Source organism: Cyrtonyx montezumae, unplaced genomic scaffold, assembly GCF_038088225.1.
Source record: "Cyrtonyx montezumae isolate F1298 unplaced genomic scaffold, pur_monq_1.0 scaffold_1, whole genome shotgun sequence".
In the NCBI taxonomy this organism is placed as follows: Eukaryota; Metazoa; Chordata; class Aves; order Galliformes; family Odontophoridae; genus Cyrtonyx; species Cyrtonyx montezumae.
The window spans coordinates 19,707,785-19,732,326 of NW_027071825.1; the positions used below are offsets into that span (position 1 = coordinate 19,707,785).

The 24,542-nt window shown below is 34.8% G+C and overlaps 1 protein-coding gene across 4 annotated transcripts in view; it reads right to left on the bottom strand.

Annotated features, from left to right (window-relative positions):
- CAMSAP2 (calmodulin regulated spectrin associated protein family member 2) overlaps window positions 1-24,542 on the bottom strand; it is a 69,743-nt gene that overhangs the window by 24,276 nt on the left and 20,925 nt on the right. For 2 of the 4 annotated variants that reach the window (XM_065742850.1, XM_065742858.1), the window contains exons 3-6: window positions 10,878-11,039; window positions 10,096-10,179; window positions 5,252-5,284; window positions 719-860 (exon numbers count right to left, since the gene is read on the bottom strand). In XM_065742850.1, coding sequence (XP_065598922.1) covers window positions 719-860; window positions 5,252-5,284; window positions 10,096-10,179; window positions 10,878-11,039 — 421 coding nt within the window. The remainder of the gene's footprint in view (window positions 1-718; window positions 861-5,251; window positions 5,285-10,095; window positions 10,180-10,877; window positions 11,040-24,542) is intronic. The other 2 variants (XM_065742866.1, XM_065742873.1) reach the window with 1 other exon arrangement.

The window sequence follows — 24,542 nt, forward strand, 5'->3', positions numbered from 1 at the left end:
TTAGGATGAGTATATACAAGTGTTCCCACGACATCAAAGGTATCATGGACACAGCACAGGCAGAAAATGATGGGTGTTAGCTGCCAAGGCATTTTACAGCTGAAAGAGGCTCTCAATTGCCGAGAGGAAGATATGACTTAAACTAGGCCACAGTGCAAAGATAAAACTGCTCATCATCAGAAAATTGTTATTATAGAACAGCATAACACCAGTATATTCTACGCTATATACTCCCGTTTATCAATGACATACGCAACTATCAGAGAAAAGCCCTGAGCATAGAACAACTATTTGCCATACAGATCAGCTATGCAGTTTGTTTTGTTTTTCTGTGAAAAAAAGAAGTGACCCTTCCATATTTTACAGCTGTAACTGCTCAGATTCACAAGAAAGCACTTACACAACTTCAAGAATCAGAGTTTTCCAGATGGCTGCAAATTTCATAGCATGAAATAGAATATAATAGAAGTGTTGCCACAGTCAAATCTGCAGTAACATATTGTATACACTTACATCAGTGTGATAACATAAATGTAACTAGAATGTGGAAGGACTCCTTGGCTCTTGTTATTTAAGTTTAAAAATACATAGGTAAAAAGTTAATACTAAATCCATCACTGTCACACTCAGACTATGCCTCTGACGTAACTTATTCTGTACCTTCCTTCATACATATATCTCGAATACAGACATTTCAACTGAGACATCTTAGACATACCCTCGAGTTTAACAATATCTGGGCAGTAGAAGTGGATCAGGGCTGCTAAAGCACAACCATCTGTACCATCTTTCAGCAAGTTTTCCACCAATGGAATGCAGGGCAGCTGCTTGAGCAATGTCTGTTCCTTCCTGTAACGGGCCTACAATATAGAATGAAGGGATTAAGAGACAAAGACTCTAAAACAGACGAATAAAGAGATCTGCATTGTAGGTTTTACACTCAGTGAAAAAGCAGCATTCAATAAATAAATGAATGTACTCAGTTTCAGATTTCCTAGAACTATTCACTTTATGCTTTGTTTCGAATGCCAGAAATAGTAGTTCAAAGGAAAGGAGTCTATATGACACTATTGATGCTTTCCTTCAAAACTACCAAATTTTAATGATCTCTGTACAGCTCAGTTAAAACTTATTTAACATCCAGTACTCATTTCTATTCAGTCAGAAGGGATCTGCAGGTAAATGCAAGATAGACCCCTGTCTGCTGTAAGGATCACAGCTTCATTTGACCAGGAGTGCAAATGATTATGAAGATAACACACAATAAACTTTCCCAAAATCTCAATAACATAATTGATTTAACAGCGAGTTCAGAAACAAGGAAATCTGCATCAACTACATTTCATTACTAGCATGTTTCACTATAAGCAGTTTGAAACAAAGCATCAATGGTCAAGTGTTAAGGCCAGGCAGCAGCCCAGTTAAAAAAAGGAAATACTCTGAAAAACAACTGAGTATACAGAAAGGTCATTAGTTCAGAATGCTAAAACAGCAGTCACCTGCAATTAATACATTTTTATGACTTTCTCTTTTGGGTGGGTAGAGGGGGAGGGAGAGACAACTAGCTTAAAAAGTGTTATTTATGACTTCAATTTTTTTTCATTATTTCCTGAGAAAACAAATGGAAGTGGAAGATTTTAATTTGTTAATATTTACTACACTTTATTTTTAAAACAGTACCAAATGATTACTTTCTCATTCATACCACAGAACTAATTATAATGCCAAGATTGTTTCTAAGTAAATTTTAGTAATAAAAAAGTAAATTTCATTCAAATACACACATTAAGCTGGAAATCAGCCTTGTAGGAACTTGGTGAAGCTTTTGAGGATGTCATTCCAGTGAAGAGAAGGCTCTGGGAGACCTCACTGAAGACATTCAGTATTTAAAGGGAGCTTATAAACAAGATAGAGATCAGTGTTTTACATGATCTTATCGTTACAAGACAAGGGGAACAGTTCTAAACTAAAATACGGTTAAACCACAACAGTTAGATGATTGGAAGAAATTCTGTAGTAGCAAGGAACTGGAACAGACTGCCCAGAGAAACTATGGATGCCCCATTCCTGGAGGCATTCAAGGCCAGTTTAGATGGGGCACAAGGCAGCCTGATCTGGTGGGTGGCAACCTTGCCCGTGGCAGGGTGTTCAAATTATATGATATTTAAGGTCTCTTTAAATCCAAGCCATTCTAAGATTCTAGCAAAGCTGAAGCTGCAAGTTCCTGTCTGCTACTCACCACCTTTCAGTTGTACTGGAGTAGTTACTGATGATGGGGCTGCACGATAAAACTTTTGCTCCACCAAAAACACTTCTCCTTTGTTTCTACAGCGAGTGGGCAGAGCTGGAGGCTTTATGGGTGGGGTGGGAACTGTTTAAGCTAGCTTTGTTGGTTAAAAAATAAATAAATAAAAGCATGTAGAACCACAGACTAACCCTGAAGGCTACACTTACTGTCACTGGATTTCTGTTAAGGATGACGGGGATTATCTGTAGCACACATCAGTGTCTTCTAACAGGCCCAAGAAGCACAAATCTAATCTAGTAGTAAGAAGACATCTGTTCTAGGAAAATTAAGGGCTTGTATTTGTCCCAGAAAACATCTACTTAATAATTGGTTAATTAATATTTAATAGCCAATTTATAACAGAGTTTGCCTTTATTTCATATTTGAAATGGACTGGTATTTGCATCAAGTATTTTACATGTTATGCTAAATACTAACATAGAATGCATTATTAATAATTTTTCTCATGTTAAACATGAGAAATCAGGCCAATTCACTTGCACTGAAAGTTTCTTTTTTTCACACTTGAGCAATACTATTATCAACTATGATGAAAACCCCTGAAGTTTCAAATACAATATGATTAGGTCCCTGTACTTGCCCTTCCAGGGCCCAAATGACTAAAACTAAGCCAGTTAAGTGTTATGATTTAATTATGAAATAATGTTAGAAGATACAGGATATAGATGGACTCTAACATTATGGTCCAAATAGTAATGTAATATTTTCTATATTCCTTTAAGTACCATCTTTTTTAATGCAGTATTGAAAAATATTTTAAATTAATAATGCAATGGTCTTGCATATTAAATTCTATGAAAGTCTGCTGTCACTCCAAGGATGCTTTAAAGTAGCCTTATGAACAGCGCCTAGAAACCGTGTCAAATCATTAAAGTGAACCTAGAAGGAGGTCTGACTTCACTGTAGAGTATGCCAAGCAATTCATTTCAGGAAAATAAAGAAATATAACCTGACATGCTAGGTTCATTAAGGTATAACAAGCATAGTGTTTCAATTTAGCAGAAAAGATAAAAGAAATTATATGGAAAAACAGAAGACACTGCTAATTGCACTGCATTTCTAATAAACCTCCATTTGAAGAAACCCTTCTAATCAGTTGCAATGGTTGCTAATAAATATGGATGCAATAATGTAAGAGACAAAAAAAACCCTCTACATTTATTATATTGCTGTAGTGCTCATTTAAACATAAATGCTAACACAGACGCTTTTGTTTCTGAGATCCTACAGAAACTGAATTTGCATCTTTGAGCATATTCCACTTAAACAAATCTCAGTATAGCTGAGACACTGGCACATGAACAAGGTTAGCTAAAAACTAACTAAAAGCCCATCAGCTACTCTGCCATAAGTGCTGGCGTGTATTCTGAGGCAATTATTAATAAGAATCTCTGATGCCTTTACCTTTGGCAACGTGCTAAAAATTCACTTCTCAGAGTAGTGAGAGCCTGTATGCTGAGGTCTATTCCATTACTGAACATGTGTGCTATGCACATTGAAGAACATGAGAAAAGTGGTTGAACAGAATACTTGAGCCACTGCTTTCCTGCTGTATTATCTGTAGCACTAGGATTTCAACTGTATCTCCGCTCAAGTAACAGGCTCAAAGTAAGTACCTCTAGTGCAGGTTGTTCATGGACAACTGGCAGGTGAATTTAGGTTACAGGTTTCAATTCTTATGGAATTCAGTTTGACGACAAAAATAGAATAAAAATATTCTGAAGCTACTGTGAAGTAGCCACTTTTTTGTATAACAACAAAAAAGAAAATGTGCTTAATTTTCTGTAAAGCAGAAAAAGGCTTTTTTCATTATTCTCTTCATTTAATTTCAAAACATAGTTAATGGATTATACTGTAAAGAGCAGAGTATTTGTGTGTATAAATGTCACAATTTTAACGGAGAGCATTACAAAGAAATTGCTTGTAGTGCACAAATTACTATAAACCTACAGATTGGTCTACTGAAAAGTGTACTTGAACAATTATTTTTTTAATCTCAACACCAGGAACACCACGTAATCTCTGGTGCTGCTTACATGCAACTGCCTTATTTTTACATTCTCCTTGCAAAGATTTTACTAGTTACAGTAACAGAGACTTGAGGAACTGCTACATCAGTTATTTGGCAATCCTTAGATCAAAGGCATAAGGATTAGTTCTTTGGAATTCAGACCAGAAATATGCAATTCTGCATGCACTTAATCAGCTGACTAGCTTATTCCCAGCCAGACCTCGTGTGTCTGTCCATGGAAGGATGTTATCCATATTGCAAAACCATTGCAGAATTAATAATAGGAATGCGTTTCAGGGGCAAGTTACTATATGACAATGATAACCCCAAGGAGACGCAACAAAGGCAAAACAAAGTTTAATATTAATTTCAGACCTGAACAGTCACTTTTTATTGCTGATAATGCAATTATGGTCTCACTATTTACAGATTGTTTTAGATTGCTTTCTCTGAGAAGAGAACTATCTTAAACCAGTTGAAAAATTAAGGAATTCTAGACAAGTGGTGAAATGACTGCATATTAAAATATATCACAAAGTTTCAGATCCCATATACAATAAACAATTAAAAATTGTTTCTGCAAACTTTTTTTTTTTCTTTTAAGAGTCAATATCAAATAGCATACATTTACTGGACTTTTTGGGGAAAGTGTTTTGAAAAAGAGAGTTAATAATTGGTAGTATGATCTTACATAAAACGATAGCAAATCTCATCCAGCATCATATCGTAAATTTACTTGTTTTGTGTGGGTTTTTTTTTTTTTGCTTGTTTATCTATTTATTTATTTTTATTATGCACACCTTTTCAGAGCAATCTCTTATCAAATTATCTTGAAGAGATAAATGAAATGAATAATTAGACCAGCATGACATGGACAAAGCCATTCCCAAAATAAGCTAGTTGATCAAAGTGAAGCAGTTGGGCAAACTTACAGGAACCAGTTTCCAATACCATTTGGTAGGAGACTTCAGAGGAAGCAGTAGGAAAAAAAGAATAAAAGCAGAAAGCAAACAAAAAAAGGAACAATTTATCAGATTTCACAAATTATTTCTGCAAAGCAATTTTCTTCAACATTCCTATTTTGTTTAACAGTAAACTATAATTTAATGGTAAACATTAGAGCATTATAGCCAGTGTATTGAACTCATTATCACAAATAATACTGTAGAAATATGCACCTTCAGTCTTTGTAGATCAACATTATCATTTTCCCAGATAAACAGATAAGATTGTCACATCAATGCAGTTCTGTTAAATGCTTTCACACACGTAATTGTACCCTGAATACGCAATCTGACTAAAGAATTCATTTGAGACTTGAAGTTATGGTACTACAAGTATCAAAATGAACTCCAACAGTGTATATGCAGAAGCAGGGAAGCTAAAGCAATGAAAAAAGGTATAAACACACTGTAGTATGTTACAACCAATTGCAATGAAGTTTGGATTAGACACTTCAAAGCCAAACAGTTATGTTTATAATGCTTACAATATTTTTGAACAACCATACAGCAGTTTTCAGAACAACAAGAGGTGCAAGCAGTTATAGTTTTGCAATGACAAATCACATTAGCATCAGCTGCATGATGTGCAATGACCTGAAATGTAGAAGGAGGTTTGACTATTCACAGAAAAATGATCAGAACTGGTATATACAATTCTAAAGTGACACATTATTAAAAATACCAATTATATGGAAAGTTTTAAAAATATAAATTTGACCTAAAAACTAAAGGCAAAAAGGTAAACCATACTGAAGTTGGTGGATTTTTCTGTACTTGAATGGATGAAGAAAAACTGAAATCTCTAGGAACAATACAATGGAATTCAATGGCTCTTGAACTTGCACTTCATATGAACAGGAACAAAATTATTATTATGGAAATAATTAAGAACTGATAAGCCATTAAAAATCCTGACAAAGTAATCCTGATTTGAACTCTTTTTTTTTTAAGAGGAAATTAAAAACAGTTGCAAGAGAGAACCTGCAGTCTTACAAGATTCTCTAATCTCCTACAAATTAAGTGTTAAACATGATTCCATTATACATTTAACTGCAGAAATTCATCCTATGCTACCAAAAAAAAGGCAGTCATGCCTTTCACCAAGCCCTTGTTTCCACTCTCTACCTTGCACTACCATTAGTATTCATGCAGCTGTGCACTAAGTAGATCAGAAAGCTGATTCTGCTCCAAAACAGTCCTCTTGATGGGTTATCTTTTGCTTGCAGTGGGGACTTATGACAAATTAAATTGACCATGGAACTATAGTGTTAGTGTTTTACCTTCACACAAAGTTGCATTGTTTAAACCAATTTTAAAATATGTTTAAAGAGTTTGGGTCTTGGGGTAAATACTCTTCTGTTTGTTTTTCTCATGGCATTTGCATTGATTTGGCTTAATGTAGACTCGGTCCAAATGACTAAAGAGACAAATAACAGTTTAAGAGAAAGCTCTGATCATACTGAAAATAATTAGTTTAACCAGTGCAACTGTACAGTTACCACATATTGTGCAACTGAAGCCTGAAAACCAAAGCTGCTACAAAACTTCAAATCCTAATTCTGAAAAATGCAGACACTACCAGAAACAGAGGAGATTACCACAAAGCACCAGCAGATCAAGATCCACAGGGGGCTACCTGGAGCTAATAAGCATACATACTCCTTCCTCTCTTATCTTCTACAGGAAGCTAGCAGCAGAAGAAAGTGAAGGAAAACAAAAGCAATCTCATAATCTGTTAATACTGTTTGCAACTATTCAGAAATAGATAACAGCCTATCGTACCAGTCGTGTCATTTATTTGATATAGCAATACAAAGATTTACTATTCATTACAAAAAAGCTCACAACAGATTTTCAATATTATCTTCAATGTCTTTCTTACAACTGATATGTTTAAGAATTTATCATGCTAGAGGTAAGAAAACAATTAAGTCGTTTACTTGTTAACTTGGAAAATGAAACAAATACTGAACTTTGTCGCTTCTTGGCCAGAAATCAAGAAAAGCTCATCCTAATCACAAGAATGACCTACTGTTCCCATGGTAGTTTGGCCACCTCTCTAATTCAGATGTAATTAAGAGATATTCTTAATTAAACTTGGTTTGGGTTCAAAATCCAATCACAGCTCAGAAATGCTAAAACAAATTTCTGAAGGAGCTGCACCAGAACAGAAGGAAGACTGCAAAATTTGTTTTTAGAATGCAATCATCACCTTTAGAACTCCTTACCGTGTGAGTAATGTGATAAACCCAAATTACAAAATAGAGACTCAGCCTGAAAATGCCATGCTGCAGTAAATATGTAGACCTATTTAGTTTTTTCAGGAAACTGGTAAAGTTTGTAATAATATCATTTTGGTTTATAGAAAGGCAGCGATCAAACCCATCCATCCCCTCTTCAATTTAGTAAAATCTACTGATGGCAATAACTAAATGCAGGCAAGGGATGGAATTAAAAAAAAAGGAAAACTGCACTAATTAGTACTCAGACCATAAATCATACACACATTTCAGCAATAATTTAGTTTTTATCACAGCTTTGCTGAGATACATGGGGGGGGGGGGGGGCAGTGTAACAGGACATGTCACTGATTGCATGCTATAAAAAGAAGAACATGTGAGCTGATTTAATATGGAGACAAATGATCAGACACTGTAGTCTGAAGATTAAAACTAGCAGATGCTTGACAGGAGTTTCTTCATGATTTAACAGAAAACTTGAACAACTGATTTTAATAAGATTTTCTTCATGGTTTTCTGTGGAAAGTTTGCATTCACTATGATTCACAGTTATGAAATACCAGTTTTAGGCGTATGTTTAATATGTTTTCTAAATCTCAGATATTTGTATGCATGCAAGCATCATTAACTTTAACAAAAACATTTGGTAAATACCATTACATTAAAAAAAAACAAAAAACAAATTTCACAGTTAATCATCAGTTGAACAGACCAGTGTTTCTCAAAGAAAATCTGAAATAACAATCTGAGTTGAAAACATGTTACCATGTTCCTGCATGTAAGATAAAATAAAAAAATCAGATTTAAATTCCTTAAATACTTACAACTACAAGCGACTGAATGTCCCAGACCTTACACTTATTTTCTAAAAGCAGATTTCACTCATCACTGCAGTCACTGAAATCTTATTGTACAAATGGTATTTGTCAAAAAAAACCCAAACCAAAACAGAATAGCAACAACAACAAAAAATCCAACCAACCGCAACATAATCTGCCATAAACTCCTAGAAGCACAAGAGATGTCCAGGGGTCAACTGGAACCTGAGGTTTTATCCACATTAATCTTTTCAGCTAATAGATAAAGCTATACCAGTATATATTCATAGCATGGAATACTTGACAACATCATTCATGCTGCTGAGCCTCACATCAAGGCAAATCATTTAACATGCACCTGAGAAAACACTATCTAAAATTCAGCATATATATATATATATATATAAACAATTAACTTTTTCCAGTATATGTGAACTGTCGAATTATTTTGCTGTTCTGCAAGCACATTTGTAATGTGGCCAACAGAACAGGCTCTGGTTGTCTTAGAGATTCATAACTCATACAAAAAACAAAAACCCATCACAAATGCTCACAGTAACTTCAGTCAATTTTTTCAGTTCACTGGGTTTGTTTTTTTTTTGTTTTGTTTTTGTTTTTACAGGATATGGTTATAGGCCATGCACTCTATTTCAACAGTTAATTCAAGAACAGTGACATCATAAAATAGAAATTTTATCTTGACATTCGTAGCAAAACGAAAATGGTAATTTAAGTGAGAATAAACATTACTGTTTGTTTTTTTTTGTTTGTTTTACAAATACTGATAATTTTATGTAATTGCTCTGATATTTGTGTTGTTTTTTTTTGTTTTTTTTTTTTTATAGATTGCTGTTAACCATATAAAGATTCTAATGCATTTTGGATTTTAAAAATTATTCTCAGCTTCCAAAAATGACTCATCTTTTTTTCAGCTAGGATAGTTATCCAGAAACATATTAAACATGCAATTTTATATACTCTGGAACTGCACGCAATCTTTCCACATATAAATGTGTATAATGCTTTTTAATTAACTGAACTCCACAGACAAAGAAACAAACAAAAGAAACAAAACAAATAAACCCACACCCTTTTAGGAAAAAATTTTAAACAATTTTTATTTTTTACATAAAAACAACAACAACAAAAACAAACAAACAAAAAACCCCCTTGAAATAACATTATCACAGATCATACAGAATCATTCCTACGATGCCATACGCAGATTTCTCTCTTTTGAGATCCACGTAATTCACAAGGGGGAACATTAAAAAAAATGCATTAAAATGTGCTTTCCTTTTTCACAGTAGACTCAACTGCAGCTTGAATTTCTTTGGAGAATATTCATTTATCTTAATAAATTACTTGTGACTACCATACAGATGTTTCCTTGCTGTCAAAGACTGAATTGTCATAAAGGACTACTGGGAATGAAAAGTGAAACTTTACTACTGTTACATTTAAAAGAATAACTTCATGGAAATCATTAAACTACAAAAAAAAAAAAAAAGGAGCTGGATGCTATGATTCTTGTGGGTCGCTTCCAATTCATTATATTCAACAATTGTATGAAAATTAAAAAATTGCTTTCTGGAATACACAAAGTTCAGTGTTTGCATACGTATGCTTACCAATACATACCATATCTAAGTAATTTTTATTTACAATGAATGCTTGCTCTCAATTTAATTTTTTTTTAAACTCTTGCACATACCTTCTGACCTCCTGCAGATTCTGCACTGTGATGCTCTTTAAGTTTTTGTTCCTGTTCCATTATGTCTTTCAAATGTTCATTTACCTAGAGACAAAAAAGCTTATTCAGTGGCCTAAGAATCAAGCTGTAGAAATTGCAAGTTTTCTTATTAAGGCCTTTAAATCACTACCTTAAGTTTACTGAAAAGATTTAACAGATATTTCTGACTCCATAACTGTGAAGCACAACTTGCAAATGTCAACATTTCAGCTGCAGTCTAGGTCACTTACTTTTAGTTTTACATTTTGTTAACAACTCTGCCCTTTATTATGCTTGACTGTATTTGATTAAGAGTGTATTGCTGTCATTTGATTTGATTATGTGGTTAAGGTAAGCAATCTCAAGCAAGATGTGATCAAATACAAACAGAACAGTTTGGTTTTAAATCATGATAAATTACAGAATAAGTCACCTCTTCTAACATAGCTAACAGGAGACACTCAACCAGCCAACATGGTATCTCAACGTGACAGTGGCTGTTAACATGCCATATGTAAGCTATATAACGTAAGTTATATTATTCTATTTTATTTATCCCTCCCATTTAACTAGTTTGCATAACTTATTCAACTGATTTCCTGCAAACTTTTCTTTTTGTTATTCACAAACAGGAAATGAAAAAACAGCCCCCGTCATATGCAGTCTTGATACATCTATGTATATACATATTCCTATCCACTCATCTCTATTACAGTCATACAGACTACAAATAAAAAAAGGGTTTGCTTTTCCAGTTATCATACCTTGTTTATCCAGAACATGACAGCATCCTCTATATCATAAGGTAGATCAGTTGCTTGGAAGAAAGATGAATACTGCTGAGTGCATGCAATCACTTTCTCAACGCTGACCATCTCTACAGTATATGCCATCATAAGAGTATCAATCATAGCCAAATGAGCACTCTACAAAGAGAAACAGTAATGCCTAATTATTATGCAAATTGAAATCTCATTTTCTTACGTACTGTTTGCAAACACAGCCTGATGCTTATAGACTACAACTGTAAATGCTGCAAGTTCTGTCTGTTTTTCAGTTTTTGAATGAAAGAGAAACAGAAACCTGCACAACAGATTTGAGAAATCAAACTTACCGTGAATTAAAATAACTTTGTAATAAAATAAACATATGTAAATGGAAAGAAAAAAAAACAACACTTGTGATTCAAATATTACATCAACTTAATGTCTTCACAGAGCTGAAGTGGTCACAGAAGACCTAAGTAAAAATAATCTCCCCAGCCTGATCAATGTTATTTGTACTGAATAAAAATTGAGACTGGCTGGCAAGCAACCTTTATCATCATTATATTGCTGCATAAGTGGAAGGTTATCTATTTTTCAAGTCACAATCCAGGAAGAAAACAATTATACTAACATAACTAAAAAGGAATATGACAGAAAATATTTTTCTTCTAGCAAACTAATTACCTAATACATACGTAGCTATACACACAAACAACTGTTTAAAATAGGTATATACTGATAAATAAAACGTGGCTTCTGTTAACACAGATATTCCCATGTAATGAAAGACCATGTCTATTTCAAAGGTTGTAATAAATGTTAAATAAATAAATAAACCAGATTATATTCTCATGACTGAAAATGATGTCAGTTTGTAGAGGCAGCACTTAACAGATTTGCTTGTGCTTCACAACAAGCTTTATAAGTATTAAGGAACAACACTTCCCCTAAACCAAACTGATTTCCAAAGATGGTATTTTGGAAAACACTGCTTTAAAACACATCTCACATTGAAAATAAAGACCCCCAAATGCTTGTTAACACCCACCAGCTCTGTTCAATTCTATTAAAAAAAATGCATATTAACATTTCACAAGGTAGCTTCTACAGCCATGGCAACAGCAGTGAACACCATGAGTCAGGCAGCAATACACTCATCATTGCACTTCCACTGTTTTTTTCCCTCTCCTTATCTGAGAGAAAGTCAAACAACCCACATTCTTTTACATCTTCTAATTCATTATGTTAAACAAGAAAGACTAAGTTAAAAACTGTGCTACAAAAACAGTATCCAGTTGTTTAAAATACAAGGTTTATCAGCATAGCTGTTGAAGTTCTGGAAAAAAAAAGTTTGAATAGTAATTAAGTTCCCAAGAGAAGTCTTTTCTTTCTTTGATCATTTCACTACAATGATGCAAAGCACTAAGATTTTACATGGCACAGTACTATGCATTAAAAAAACTGCTAGATTTTGAAGTGGATTTTTTTCTTTTAAAGACAAATACAGTTTTGTTGTTCTCAGCTCCACCCTGCAAAGAACACAAGAGTCTTAACTCAATCATCCCATATAATTACTGGTTACTTTCAGCTTCTTTAATGTAGGTTCCACAGCTTTCTTTGCCACTACTGATTACTTCAGTAAGAAGCTTACTGAATTGTAGAATTATTATCCTGAAGCATCACTGCTAATGCTTTCTTCTGTCTCATCTTTGATTATTTGGCTCGCTCCACCTCCCATCAGCAATTGCCATCAACTCCATAGAAAATATACTATGCATAAGGTATATATATTGTACACACACAGATACTTAGGGGTAAATACTACGTATTATATCTGATATTACTACATACTAGTAAGGATATATTCCATTAAACAGTGCAAGTAAGGAGTCTTCTTTTGACCTTACTCTTTAGGGAAATCAAAGCTAAAACCATTTCCCAGTAGAAATGGTTTTGGAACGGTCCTTTAGAAAAGGGACAAAAAAAAAAAAACATAAGAAAGAAGGCATAGGATATAATTGTTAACCTCATGTTTATAAAGCACAACTAAACATGCCAAACAAAAAAATCCCAAGTTTTTCCTTATTTTTATTTTTTTTTTCCTTTTTCTTTCAATTAGAAAAACCTCCCCTAGTCTCACTGTGCTTTGAGAGACTTGGTCTTGGACAGCATATCATTTTTGTAAACAGGAATATTTCTGTTCTCATGGAAGTTGGTTGTGCCTGAAGAATCTTCTGGGAAAAAATTTGTGAAGGAACTTGGTCACATTTTGGAAAAGCAGCCTTTATGCTGTACTTAGCACTTGTAAAATAAGCACACTTCTAGCTAAATTCCCTAAAGATTTTACCCACACTGATCTGGCACTTGAACAAAAAATGGAAGAGATCAGATCTCTACAATCAGCTGGGAGAATGTTTGTACCACTTGTTTACTGATTGCTACCCCTGTAGCTAACTGTGTCTACTGGCTGAAATATATATATTTTGGATATAGGTACTTATCACAGTATGGCATAGAACAAGTTTACTTTACAGAATTCACCAGCAGCATCCACCACTGGTAACAGCTACTTCAGACAACAATAAGAGTAAATTCCATGGACTTGATGAAACAACCTGAAGGTATCACACACAAGTAAGTACTAAGCCTGCAAAAAGGTTCAGCGTTTTGTGTATTCCTAAGTGCAGTTATCTGGTAATGCTAACTCTAAATAACATTTCTCAAAATAAAACTGTAATTCTCATTACTGTCCTGCTAGCATGTCAGTTCTAAAATTAATGTTATGCCTCCTGTTACAATTATTACCAAAGATGTCCTGCTAATTATGTCATAGGCAAGATAATTGGAAAGAAACAAAGCAAGGAAGAATACAATAGCTAAGAGAGATCATCCCCACAAAAACCATCACTGAATTTCTTACTGCTAGAATGTATGGACCATGCAGAGTAAACACTGTAGGACATACTTAACGAGAAAAGACAAGAATGCCAGGTGGCTGACAGACATAGTAAAAGACAGGAACAGCTAACAAATATGGGATTAAACATACAGGACAACAGCAGCAGCAAAAGGGTGTGTTAAGAACACAGCAGTGATCTCCTCAAGAACCACATTAACCCACATTTCTGAATTCTGTTTTCTTCAGCACTCAATGAATGACATGGTTTGTGGTAGATTTAACCCCCAGGCACCCTTCCACAAAAGCCCTTAAGTAACTCAAGGCTCAAATCAATCTGCTACTTTAATGAGTGAAAAGCAAGGTTAAGAGCTTTTGATCAGCAAAGTAGAACAGTCAGAGGTAGTCACTTCTGCCATTTGACAATCTTTAGACTTAATTCTTCTTTTGCCTCCTGCAATACTTACCCCTAGCACAATTCAAAAATAACCCCAATTGTCTAGTTAGTCTCGTCTCGCAAGGCAACGATCAAGTCAAATTACCTCTCAGCACTTCCATGAAGCACTTACATCCTGCAAGATGCTCGTTTAGCAAGAACAGGCATTACTGTGCCATGTTAAACAGGTCCTAACAGGTTCTGCAAGGTAGAGTGAAGGGTTTTTTCAATATTTATCATAACCTCCTTTATTTGGTTTATTTTTTACATTAAGTAATCGGTTCCAAGAATGTACAAAAACATTATTTGATTGGCCATACATATTTGACGTGCAAAATATTTCTAAAAATGGAATCATTACATATATAAACTTGCTGAGTTAAACATTTTGGTAACACGTTCTTCTGCCTGAGGTTTCATCATTATGCTTCTCAGGAAATTTAATTTCATATATTAACTCAATACGAATTAAATCCTTAGCAGGTTCCAGAAGTCTTTTCAAATTATATAAGCAGGTGGGACTTTCACAGTGAAGAAAATACCTACACTACAAGCACTGGAATCATGAACCAGTAAATGATGGTAATCCTACTATTTTTATTTTGTCCTATTTTATAGTTTTACACTATATAATAAATATATAGATACGCTCAGACACATTCAGACAGCATCAAGAGTTGCTCTAGAAATCAGCACTTGAGTGACTTCATATCAAGCATTCCTTTTTCAATCGAATAAACCAAAACAAAAAAAGTCACAATTATATATAAATTACATAAATAAATTATATATACAATCTAAAATGAGAAACTAATGCAGAATGACGGTTAACTATATACATACATAGAAGAATAAATAGCACTACCCTTAAAATTTCCCTAGTATTTTTTAAAATGATAGTTCAGAATTCTGCTAGAATTCTGTCAAATCTTGCCCAGAGTAATCAGGAACAAAAATCATTTAAACAATGTCTATTTTGTTGCATGTGTGTTGTTTGTTCTTATGCTTCGAACACTTAAACCAAAATGAAATGGTGGTAATTATATCAAATACCATCCAAACTTCTTGTGCCACAACAATCTCCATCAATCTTTGCAGAATATCAGAGTTGGGAAAAAGGGGAAACAGGACTGGCTCTGGTTGTAAACCAAGTATACCATATACAAATTAGTAGTTCCTTCTTCCTGACTCACTCATACCTGCATAGTAATGACATTGAAAGCTGTGGTTTAACTTCTCTGGCAGCTCAGCAAAACACCTCCAGAGGTGGTTGTCCACAGGGAGTACCCGAGCCTGTTCAAATCAGAGCATCTGCTTCAGGAATACAGCCTTAGGAACACTGGAGAACTAACACTTCTGCAGGGGGATGCAGGAGCAGTTGGGTGCTACAGAATGTGGGGTGAAGAGTTCATATCTGGGTGGTGTGCTACAAGTATGTAGGCCAGAAAGGGACAGAGTGAAAAGCCTGAGGTTCCAGAATAAAAGTATACGTATGTCCAGGGTACTAATACATGGAAATGTCAGTAGAGGCCTGTTTTCTACAGTGCTTGACTTAACTCAGCACTCTGCCACAGCACCAAGTGAGGTGCTACACGTTTCACTGATAACACCACCCACACTAATGTGGAGTTTCAAGGCAGTTTTGAAACCATGCAACCCAGACTTCTAATTAATTCATTTCCCAGAGAACTGTTGATAGTAATTTTTTAAATGACAGTTCTTGTTACTCACATAACTGATACCACATAACCACATTTTGTTTTGCCTTTTCTTAAACATGAAACTAGATTGCTTCTCTCACACTACCTCACAGAAGTTTAAGCATGACCTGAATATCAAATACCCATCTGGTATAAGTCACGCCATTATATTTTAATTAATTCATTAAGATCCAAAAGCTTGAAGTGATACAAAAGATGAAACTTTGCGTAATTCTCAGCACTTTACATCTTTTTCTGCTGTCCTATGGTCTTGGGTTATGCCAAACAAAGTTCTAGTAACTATGCAGGGCACTCACAAGAATAAGAGAAAAATGATACTTTAATTACAGTGATAAATAATACGATACACTGGTTTGTTCTATTACTACGTTTGGCACAATAAAGATGGAAGGGATGATTATACTGCAGTTTAGGATGATTCTCATTTTGAGACAATGTAAGCAGTTGGTTATTATCTGCAATTTGCTGTAGAGGAACTCAATATTTGAAAGGATTCTGAATCATAAAAAACCTTCGGTTGGAAGTGACCTCTGGATGTCATTCAGACCAATGTCCTTCTCATAACAGCTCCAAGTAGCTCAGATTTCTCAGGGGCCTCGCCAGGTACATTAATAATATCAACAGGAACGGAGAACCACAAGTTCTTTGAGTAACCACCTAATGTTACATCATGTAGAAGTTAGCTGGTGTCCTTCCCAGTACAAAGTCCCAGCTTCAGGGAAAATACGCCGTTAAATTAAAATGTACAGAAAGACTATATAGCTCATTTTCTTCAGTACAAATCTGAGTTTTCAATATTATTATTTACGTTGGTGGATTTTTTTTGTTTTGTTTTTTAGGTAAATACACAACTCTTGCTTTGCTACAAAACAAGAGGTGAAATTAGCTTTGGTTCCCTCACTTCCTAATCCAAAAAAGGACTCAATAAGGTCAAGTCACCAATGGAATTCAAATCCAGTACTGTTGTTAAAAACAAGCAAACAACACACTTGCAAGTCACCCAAAGCACAATCAAACACTACAAGCTGCCACACTACTGTCTTTTACAATATAAATCAACAACTCCTTTAATGCAAGCATAAGCAATGCAGTCTTCAATCCAGCATAATTCAGCCTATCATGAAAAAACTAACCTTTTACAAGACAATGTATGAAGTAAGAAATCAAAGAGGATGCTCTTTTGAAAGGAGGAAGCAAGCTCCAATCTGTGTGCGAAGAGCAAATGTAATATATCCCTACATTTCTATCTGAAAAGTGCTTGCAAATTTCCATTCTGCTTTTTTACTTATACCCTTACATGCAATTTCTTAATGTTTTATTTACTAATGTTATCATTACATATATATATATGTATGTATAAGACAATATGATCAAAGAAATATATATATATAGGTTTCCCATAATTTCCTTGATGTTTCTTTATTAAACATAAAAAGGGCAGACAAATACGGTCATCATACCCATTACTGTAACAGCAATTACATTAAGAATAGCAATTATTTATCCTGTTCCTTAATGGACTGTAGAAATACCACCTTTATAGTCCATAACACAGCATAGTAAAATGTTAGGGAGAAAGTGATCTTGTCAAAGATTTTCTTTTAAAAGAACAGCTAAGGTTAAAAGAAATTTCCCAGTCTTCTACTTAAATGAATTATATCAACAGTAATAAAGACGTTAAAACAGACACAGGAAATTACACCAACCACAAGAAACCTGCTTCCCTATGGCTGATACTGTAGTAAAGACTTGTAGGTGACAAGCTGCTGACTAACAGCATTACTAAATTAGACAGCTGACCAACATTTTTTTGTCCAGTGGTTAAGGGGCTGTGACAGATGGCTGTAACAGCGGCTGCTAAGCAAGGAAATTGTCCACAGTTGAAGTCAAAGCTTAAGTGGGAAAGATGTATGGGGCTGTTAAGATAAATGTATTCAAAAGCCTTTCTGTCTGGTAGGTTAGTCCACACTTAACACTTGCACGACTGATCTTGGATATCTTCAAACACCCTATGGACATACGCTTCTGTTGTCAAGCATGTCTCCACTTTGAAAATAATCTGGAATTTAAGCTGTGTATTAGTAAGGTGATTGAATGTCCTCCTCCCTTTCACAAAAATGGTAGTTCAATGAAGTAGTAACTACAGCTTTTCAAAAGTTTTGAAAAAGGCATGAAAAAATTATAAATATCCTCCTCAGTAAGTTTATTTTCTTTCTGGTAAGCTTTTTTTAGAAAGGAAAAGGTTTTGTGTGGAAGCCACAAATTACCTCTAGAATGCTCTTTTCCCCAAAGAAAAAAGACAGAAGTCCACTGCAAACCATGCAGTATTGCTCAGTTAATTGGTAATCAAGATTACTTGTTTGTAATGTGATACTTTTTAAGGCTGAAAACAAATTGAAGAAGTCTCTCCACCTCCCTTTGGTGATGAAATAATTGGGGGTTCACGTGTCTATTTAAAGATGAAAACAATAAAACATATTATCATGTTCCTATTCCTCATGTCTATTTAGCTCAAAATGTTATTCTAGGAGGTGTTGCATAATTAGTACCTCTCAAAATGATAAAGTTAGTTGCAGTAATGACACATTCACATTACAGTAAACATCTATTTTCTCTCCAAAATATCGCGCCTCCTTTTCTCCCCAACCAAGGCAAGCTCAGGATGACACTGGGACATAAATGAGGCAAAACAAAGAAAACAGCTGAACAGAAGAACCAAATACAGAAACATGAAAAAGGGTAAATTCTACACCTTCATTTGTAAAATAATACTTTTCAGTGACTTAAGATATCTATTACTGGAATGCAAGTAAGCATTTGCTGCACTTCCAATAACACAGTAAATACCAGTAGCAGCATTAGGAACCTCTGCTACAAGCACAAGGGATGTCAGAGCACATACCATCCAGAAACCACAGAAGTCCTTTGTGCGATGGCAAAGTCTTTGTTTCAACCAAAATGAATGATCCTGTGCTTCAGCAGCACAAATTGACCCCTCAATTCAGTTATTAAATCACATTTTTAACCAGGAAGAAGAGAGGAGAACGAAGGGAGGAACTGGGAAGGATCTGGGAAGGATAAGTATTTGTAACTACCCTTCAATACTGGATTCAGAGAACAGCCTGTTAAGCATTACATCTCACCAGCAGTGCACCATACTGCAATGGAGAGATCAGCGCAGGCCTGCTGCAGAAAATAACTACAAGAGTTGAGAGTTTAAAGGATGTGACTCCAGGCAAAAGTCAGGCAACTCCATGAGCTACACTGGTTTGTCTGGGCAATATGGCACTGTCACACAACAAAGTCTTCACTGGTGTTCAAACATTCTGGAGAACTGAAAGCAATTTTGTTTGAAGGGGGTAGATAACAAGGCAGGGTGAATAATAAAGACTGCTGAGGAATGACATAAAGACAGACCAAAAACTCTAGAAAGGTATTGCTACAAAAACTCACTGATGGTTTTGTTTTGCTTTTTATTTATTTATTTTTGATGGGACTAAATAAAGCAGTGTAGAAATCACTGTCTCCTGAATTGTCCTTAATTTCTGACTGCCTTACTGTGCTCTGTACTTCAAGACCATTTGTGTTCTCCTTTCCACACCTCTTCACTGATATTGTAAACTGACTGGCACCAGCTCTTTCTTTACAGACATTCGAATTCCATAACCCCTAAATGGAAAGAGGTGATTGCTGGAAGTCTGTCTGAACTATTCATGAGATACATTTTAGAAAGAAAAAAAAAAGACATTCGTTTAAATTACAGTACATTATTATAAAAGGTAGTAACTACAACTTACATTACCTGAATGTCCAAGGAAAAACTTCAATTAAACCTAGAAAGCTGTCCATCTGCATAGACAGGTCAAAATCTGAAAGTCAGTGTTGCAATAGTACAACATGATATAAACATCATTAAATATATATATATATAATTCTAATTAAAGAGGAAATATTACACTAACAGGCAATACACATTACAGTGTCTTGTACACTACCTGACCACCCAAAACATAAGTATAAATCAGTAAACTATTTTGCTAAAGAAAACTATGACAATACATGTGCATTATAGATGCCTCAATATTTAGCACGTTCAAGCAATACTTAAAGATGAAAATCTCTGAAAACCTCTGATATGCTAAACAAATAATCCCATGTAGGAGTGCCATTTATTCAGTAAACAGAAGACTTCAAATCAATCTTTCCTGGACGCAGATCTGCTATTCTAAGGAAAAAACGGCTTAGAGAAGCTCAAGTTTTGACCTCATCTGTTACTATTTGACTTACAGTGTTGCTGACAATATAACAATAGAAAGTCTTTAAGATACTTTACTGCCAAATTTGTAAAGAAAACCAATTTCTTCATTCTGTAGGTCACATATTTGACAGTTATAAGGTGTGTTTGGGAAAAAAAAACAAAACAACCTTCTCTTCCTTTGCTATGTATAGTGCACAGCAATCCAACATTTCTCAAAGAAAGGCATTCCCCTGAGCTGCATGCCACAGAATTCATTTTCACCATGTCTGTTCTCAAAGTCAACCTTTGTTTTCACATTTTATCACTGATTCCCATGCGGACTTGGTTGTATTGATACCAGTTACTTGTATTATACTATCCGTTTAATACATGACTAGAAAAACAAATAAAAAATTGCTAAACCACATAACTTTCTTCAACATATTCCATCTTTAACATAACAAGATTTCTTGTTCTAATCACAAACCGTTCTTTTGTCCCAGAAACTATGACGATCAGGCAAATGATAATGGTATGCCTAGTTGCCAACAGACTCACAACATATTACCTTAATTTGTAAAGCACCAACTATGCAAATATCTTTGTAAGAAGGACAGAGGAGGAGAGGTGGGAGTTATACTGTAGGAGAAAATAATTTATCGCCCTTTTGGAGAAGATATTTCTGGCTATATGCATTATCATAACATGCCTACACACAGATCTGGAGGTCTCTACTTTATTGGGGTTGGCGCACACAGACAATATCTTTTGGAAAACATAACTAAAGCATATTCAAGAAGCATCTCCAAGCTTAATTCTGGTTACCTTCTGGTAACAAAAAGGAGGGAAGAAGTTAAACTGCCCTGTTACAATAGAGCTTTATGGACAGATGCACTTTGCTCAGCAGTAACTTCACTTCGCCTCCCCCCCAGCCCTCACTCCAAATCTGCTGTAAGATACGGTTCCCATCTTGAGCCATCTAATCTCTGCCTTTTTTCCTCCAACCTGAATCCTGAATGTTTTTGTCAAAAAATTCTGTTTTTTGACAAAACAGACAATATGATCAAAGAAATAGTACTAATAAAATTTTAAACACTAGGAAATCTGTCTTTCATGATTTGAACTTCAATTTATTCATATAGATGCTAGTTAAGATAATCATTGTCTAATGATAATTATGAACCAAGATCTTCATACAGGAAAAAAGGATGTAATTGGCAAGAGAAACAGGCAATTTTTATCACAAAGAATGAAACATCATCAGCAGTCCTTTGTGCTGCTGTGTCACCTTTCAGCCTAGAAAGATGGTTGGTTGCTCACTGTGTTAATGACTGAGAATACATTGTGTGTAAGGATAAGAAATGATAGTGCACTGAGAAACATCTCCCTCCTACTAGGAGCATTCATCATCACCTGTGAGATCAATTCAAACAATGACCTGATTAAAAAGACCTCTAGCTGAGCCTTCCTGGAAGAGATATCATATTTAAAGACTGCATATGTAAAAGAGACCACCAGAAATTCCATAGGTAATGCTACTTAAGTATGTTCAGTGTTAAGCTGGTGGAAATTACATTAGTAACAATGAAATTTTATAGCTGAATTTTGTTAAGAAAGACAAGGGTTGACAAGAGATGTGCATATTTAAATTACGAGGTGAAAGCACTGTCACCAATCTGTCTCAAAAGCAAAGCCTGACTTTCATATTAAGTATTTTACTGATAAGCAAGTTTATTTATCAGTGCACAGACAAGAGGTTAATGAAAACTTCTCGATGAAGTTCAAGTACACAAGCATTGCCTACGACAGACGGTTTAATAGAAGCACATAGCATCACTCTTACTTTAGTTCATGTATCTATTCCTTCTATTTCTATCAGTTGGTCAATACTCGATTCCCACAACTCATCTGTTGCACTGCTTCCAGGATCACAAAAAGCAACCTCTTCTAAACACACTTGCACTGTCACTTCAAGTTATTTCAATGGGGTATGGTGTGCAGCACTAATACAGGAATAACTGCCACAATGTGTATTCCTGAAATATTATTTACTTCTAATAATTTCATGGGAGCAGGGATGTAAATAATGTAATATGAAAGATAGCTTATATATCTAAACTGTAATTTGCCTTCTGCCAAGACTAGTAGTCACTTGAACATTTTTCTCTTTTCTGAAGAATGTATTAATTATTAATAAACTTTGGACTATCTGCAAGACTGCCAATTTTATGTATAACCTACATCTTGAGTTCAGAGACTAGAGAGAGGAATGTAACAAAGTGTTGTGCGAAAAAAGAAATCACAAAACAATTTAAGAGGATTTTTCTGCACATTCTTTTAGCAACTGCAAGAGCGCTGGGGACCTTCCAGTCAAACACTAAGTGACTAGAAATGGAAACAATGAAACAATATTTTTTAGAAAGTCAGCAGACAATACAGATAATTATAAGGACAGATCCTTCTTCTGATTGCATGCAAAATAATTTCAAGGTCAAAAAGTAGCTTGATTTATTAAAAAATGATAACACCAATTAAAAATGAATGTATGGAACCTAGTACTTTTTGAAAACTCAGCTATAAATATAACTGAAAAATGAAGGGTATCTGATAATGCTAATACATTCTGCTTAAATATGATTTTTAATGCTGGATACATGAAACGGGTTTATAATCTGGTCAGCTAAACTGACAATTCAACTCTAAACCCCAAGTCATGAATGATTATGTACATCTTGAAAGAAATACCAGAGTTAAGTTATCCCACCATTCTTAGCTACTTAATTTTCTCAGGAAGGTCTCATCAGTGACCACGTTTGAAGGGAATGCAAAATCTGTGTGAAAGGTAACTAAGGAAGAGGACAAACCTGAGCAGTAAAGCAAGCAGAGCAGGGGGAGCTGAGAAATCACATAAGCCACAGTGAAATGGAAGGCTCTGCTTTAGCTCAATAGAAATCAAAAGGCAAGCTGTATTTATGATAAAGTAGCTTTCTTCTTTAATAAAAGAAAAGCTTAAAGTTGCTTGAGAAAAAGAAGCTAAAACAATTGACACTACAGCTATACGTATGATAAGAGCATAATTGTGTTTAGGTCATTAAGACATCAGATCTTGTTAGAACAAGCAAGGCTTTACTGCCCATCTCCCTCCCCCAGAACCAGTACAGGCCAATAACACCCAGCCACATGTAGCCTGCAACAGAAGTTCTCAGCCTCCAGATGTTCTGGGAAAAGCCAGACAAATTACCCCTCCATGCCCAGAGGCATCTGGAAATTTTTATTTTATTTTACTTTCTTTTTTAATCTTTTTTCAAAAGCATATAGCACTTCAGAGTTTTCTAGTGTGTATGCATGTCCTGACATAAAATACAACTTCCAACTAAAGGCTACAATTAAAAGCAAATAAGTATCCTAAAACACAGGGAGTACACCTGAAGACACTACAACAACTTAGAAGACATCAGAGTTGGTTATTTAAATGATAACAATCTTCATTCACCACACTAAAACTGTCAGCAAGTTCAGTAACTGAACTGAGCAGGACTTCCAGCATCAGTGATTTCCACTCTAGCAGTTCTTCATTAGAATCTGTACATCCTTCTTCATCAATTCCTTCATTACCATATCATGTTACTTTCCCATCACCACACTATAAATTGTTTTCTATTTCTTCCTATTGCTGAAAATAAATACTCCCATTATTTGCAAGTACATTCCTATTAGATAAATTTCACTGTAAGTAATTTAGCACAAGTTTTGAAGCTTCCTGATATAACGATATCCTGAATTACATTGGATTACAGCTTTTCTATGGGCATTCGCTGAATTTTTTTTTGCTCCACATACACAAGCATGCCTTTACAGAAAACTCATAAATAACAGCTGTTCTGTTTTATTTTATTTTAGGGAGAGTGGGGAGAAGTAAGAATATGGAAAAAAGAAAAAGAATAAAAGCTATTCAAAATAGCAAGTTTAACTTTCTTTTCACTGACATTGAATCTATCCCGCTGTTTTTCTTATTAGGATATAACCCCACTCAGTCCCCTCAGCATCTTTTTTCCCCATAGAGCAACAAAGGTGTCAATATAACAAAACTCTTAAAAGTGAGTGGAGCTCTTTAGAGATGATTCAGCCCTTCATAAAACACAAGTCTATCACTCAAGTTTACAGAACTACTACTATGTAATGAAACAGGAAGCCTAGACACATGCTTATTACTCTCACTGTGTGCCATACAGAAATAAAGCTCTGGTTATTTCCTTATTTCCACTAAAGCATGTGGTATTGATCTAAGTGTATTCAATTTCTAAATAATATCATTGAGAATAGTGTTTAAAAAAAAACAAAACACTATACTTAACTTCTGCATCAATTTAGG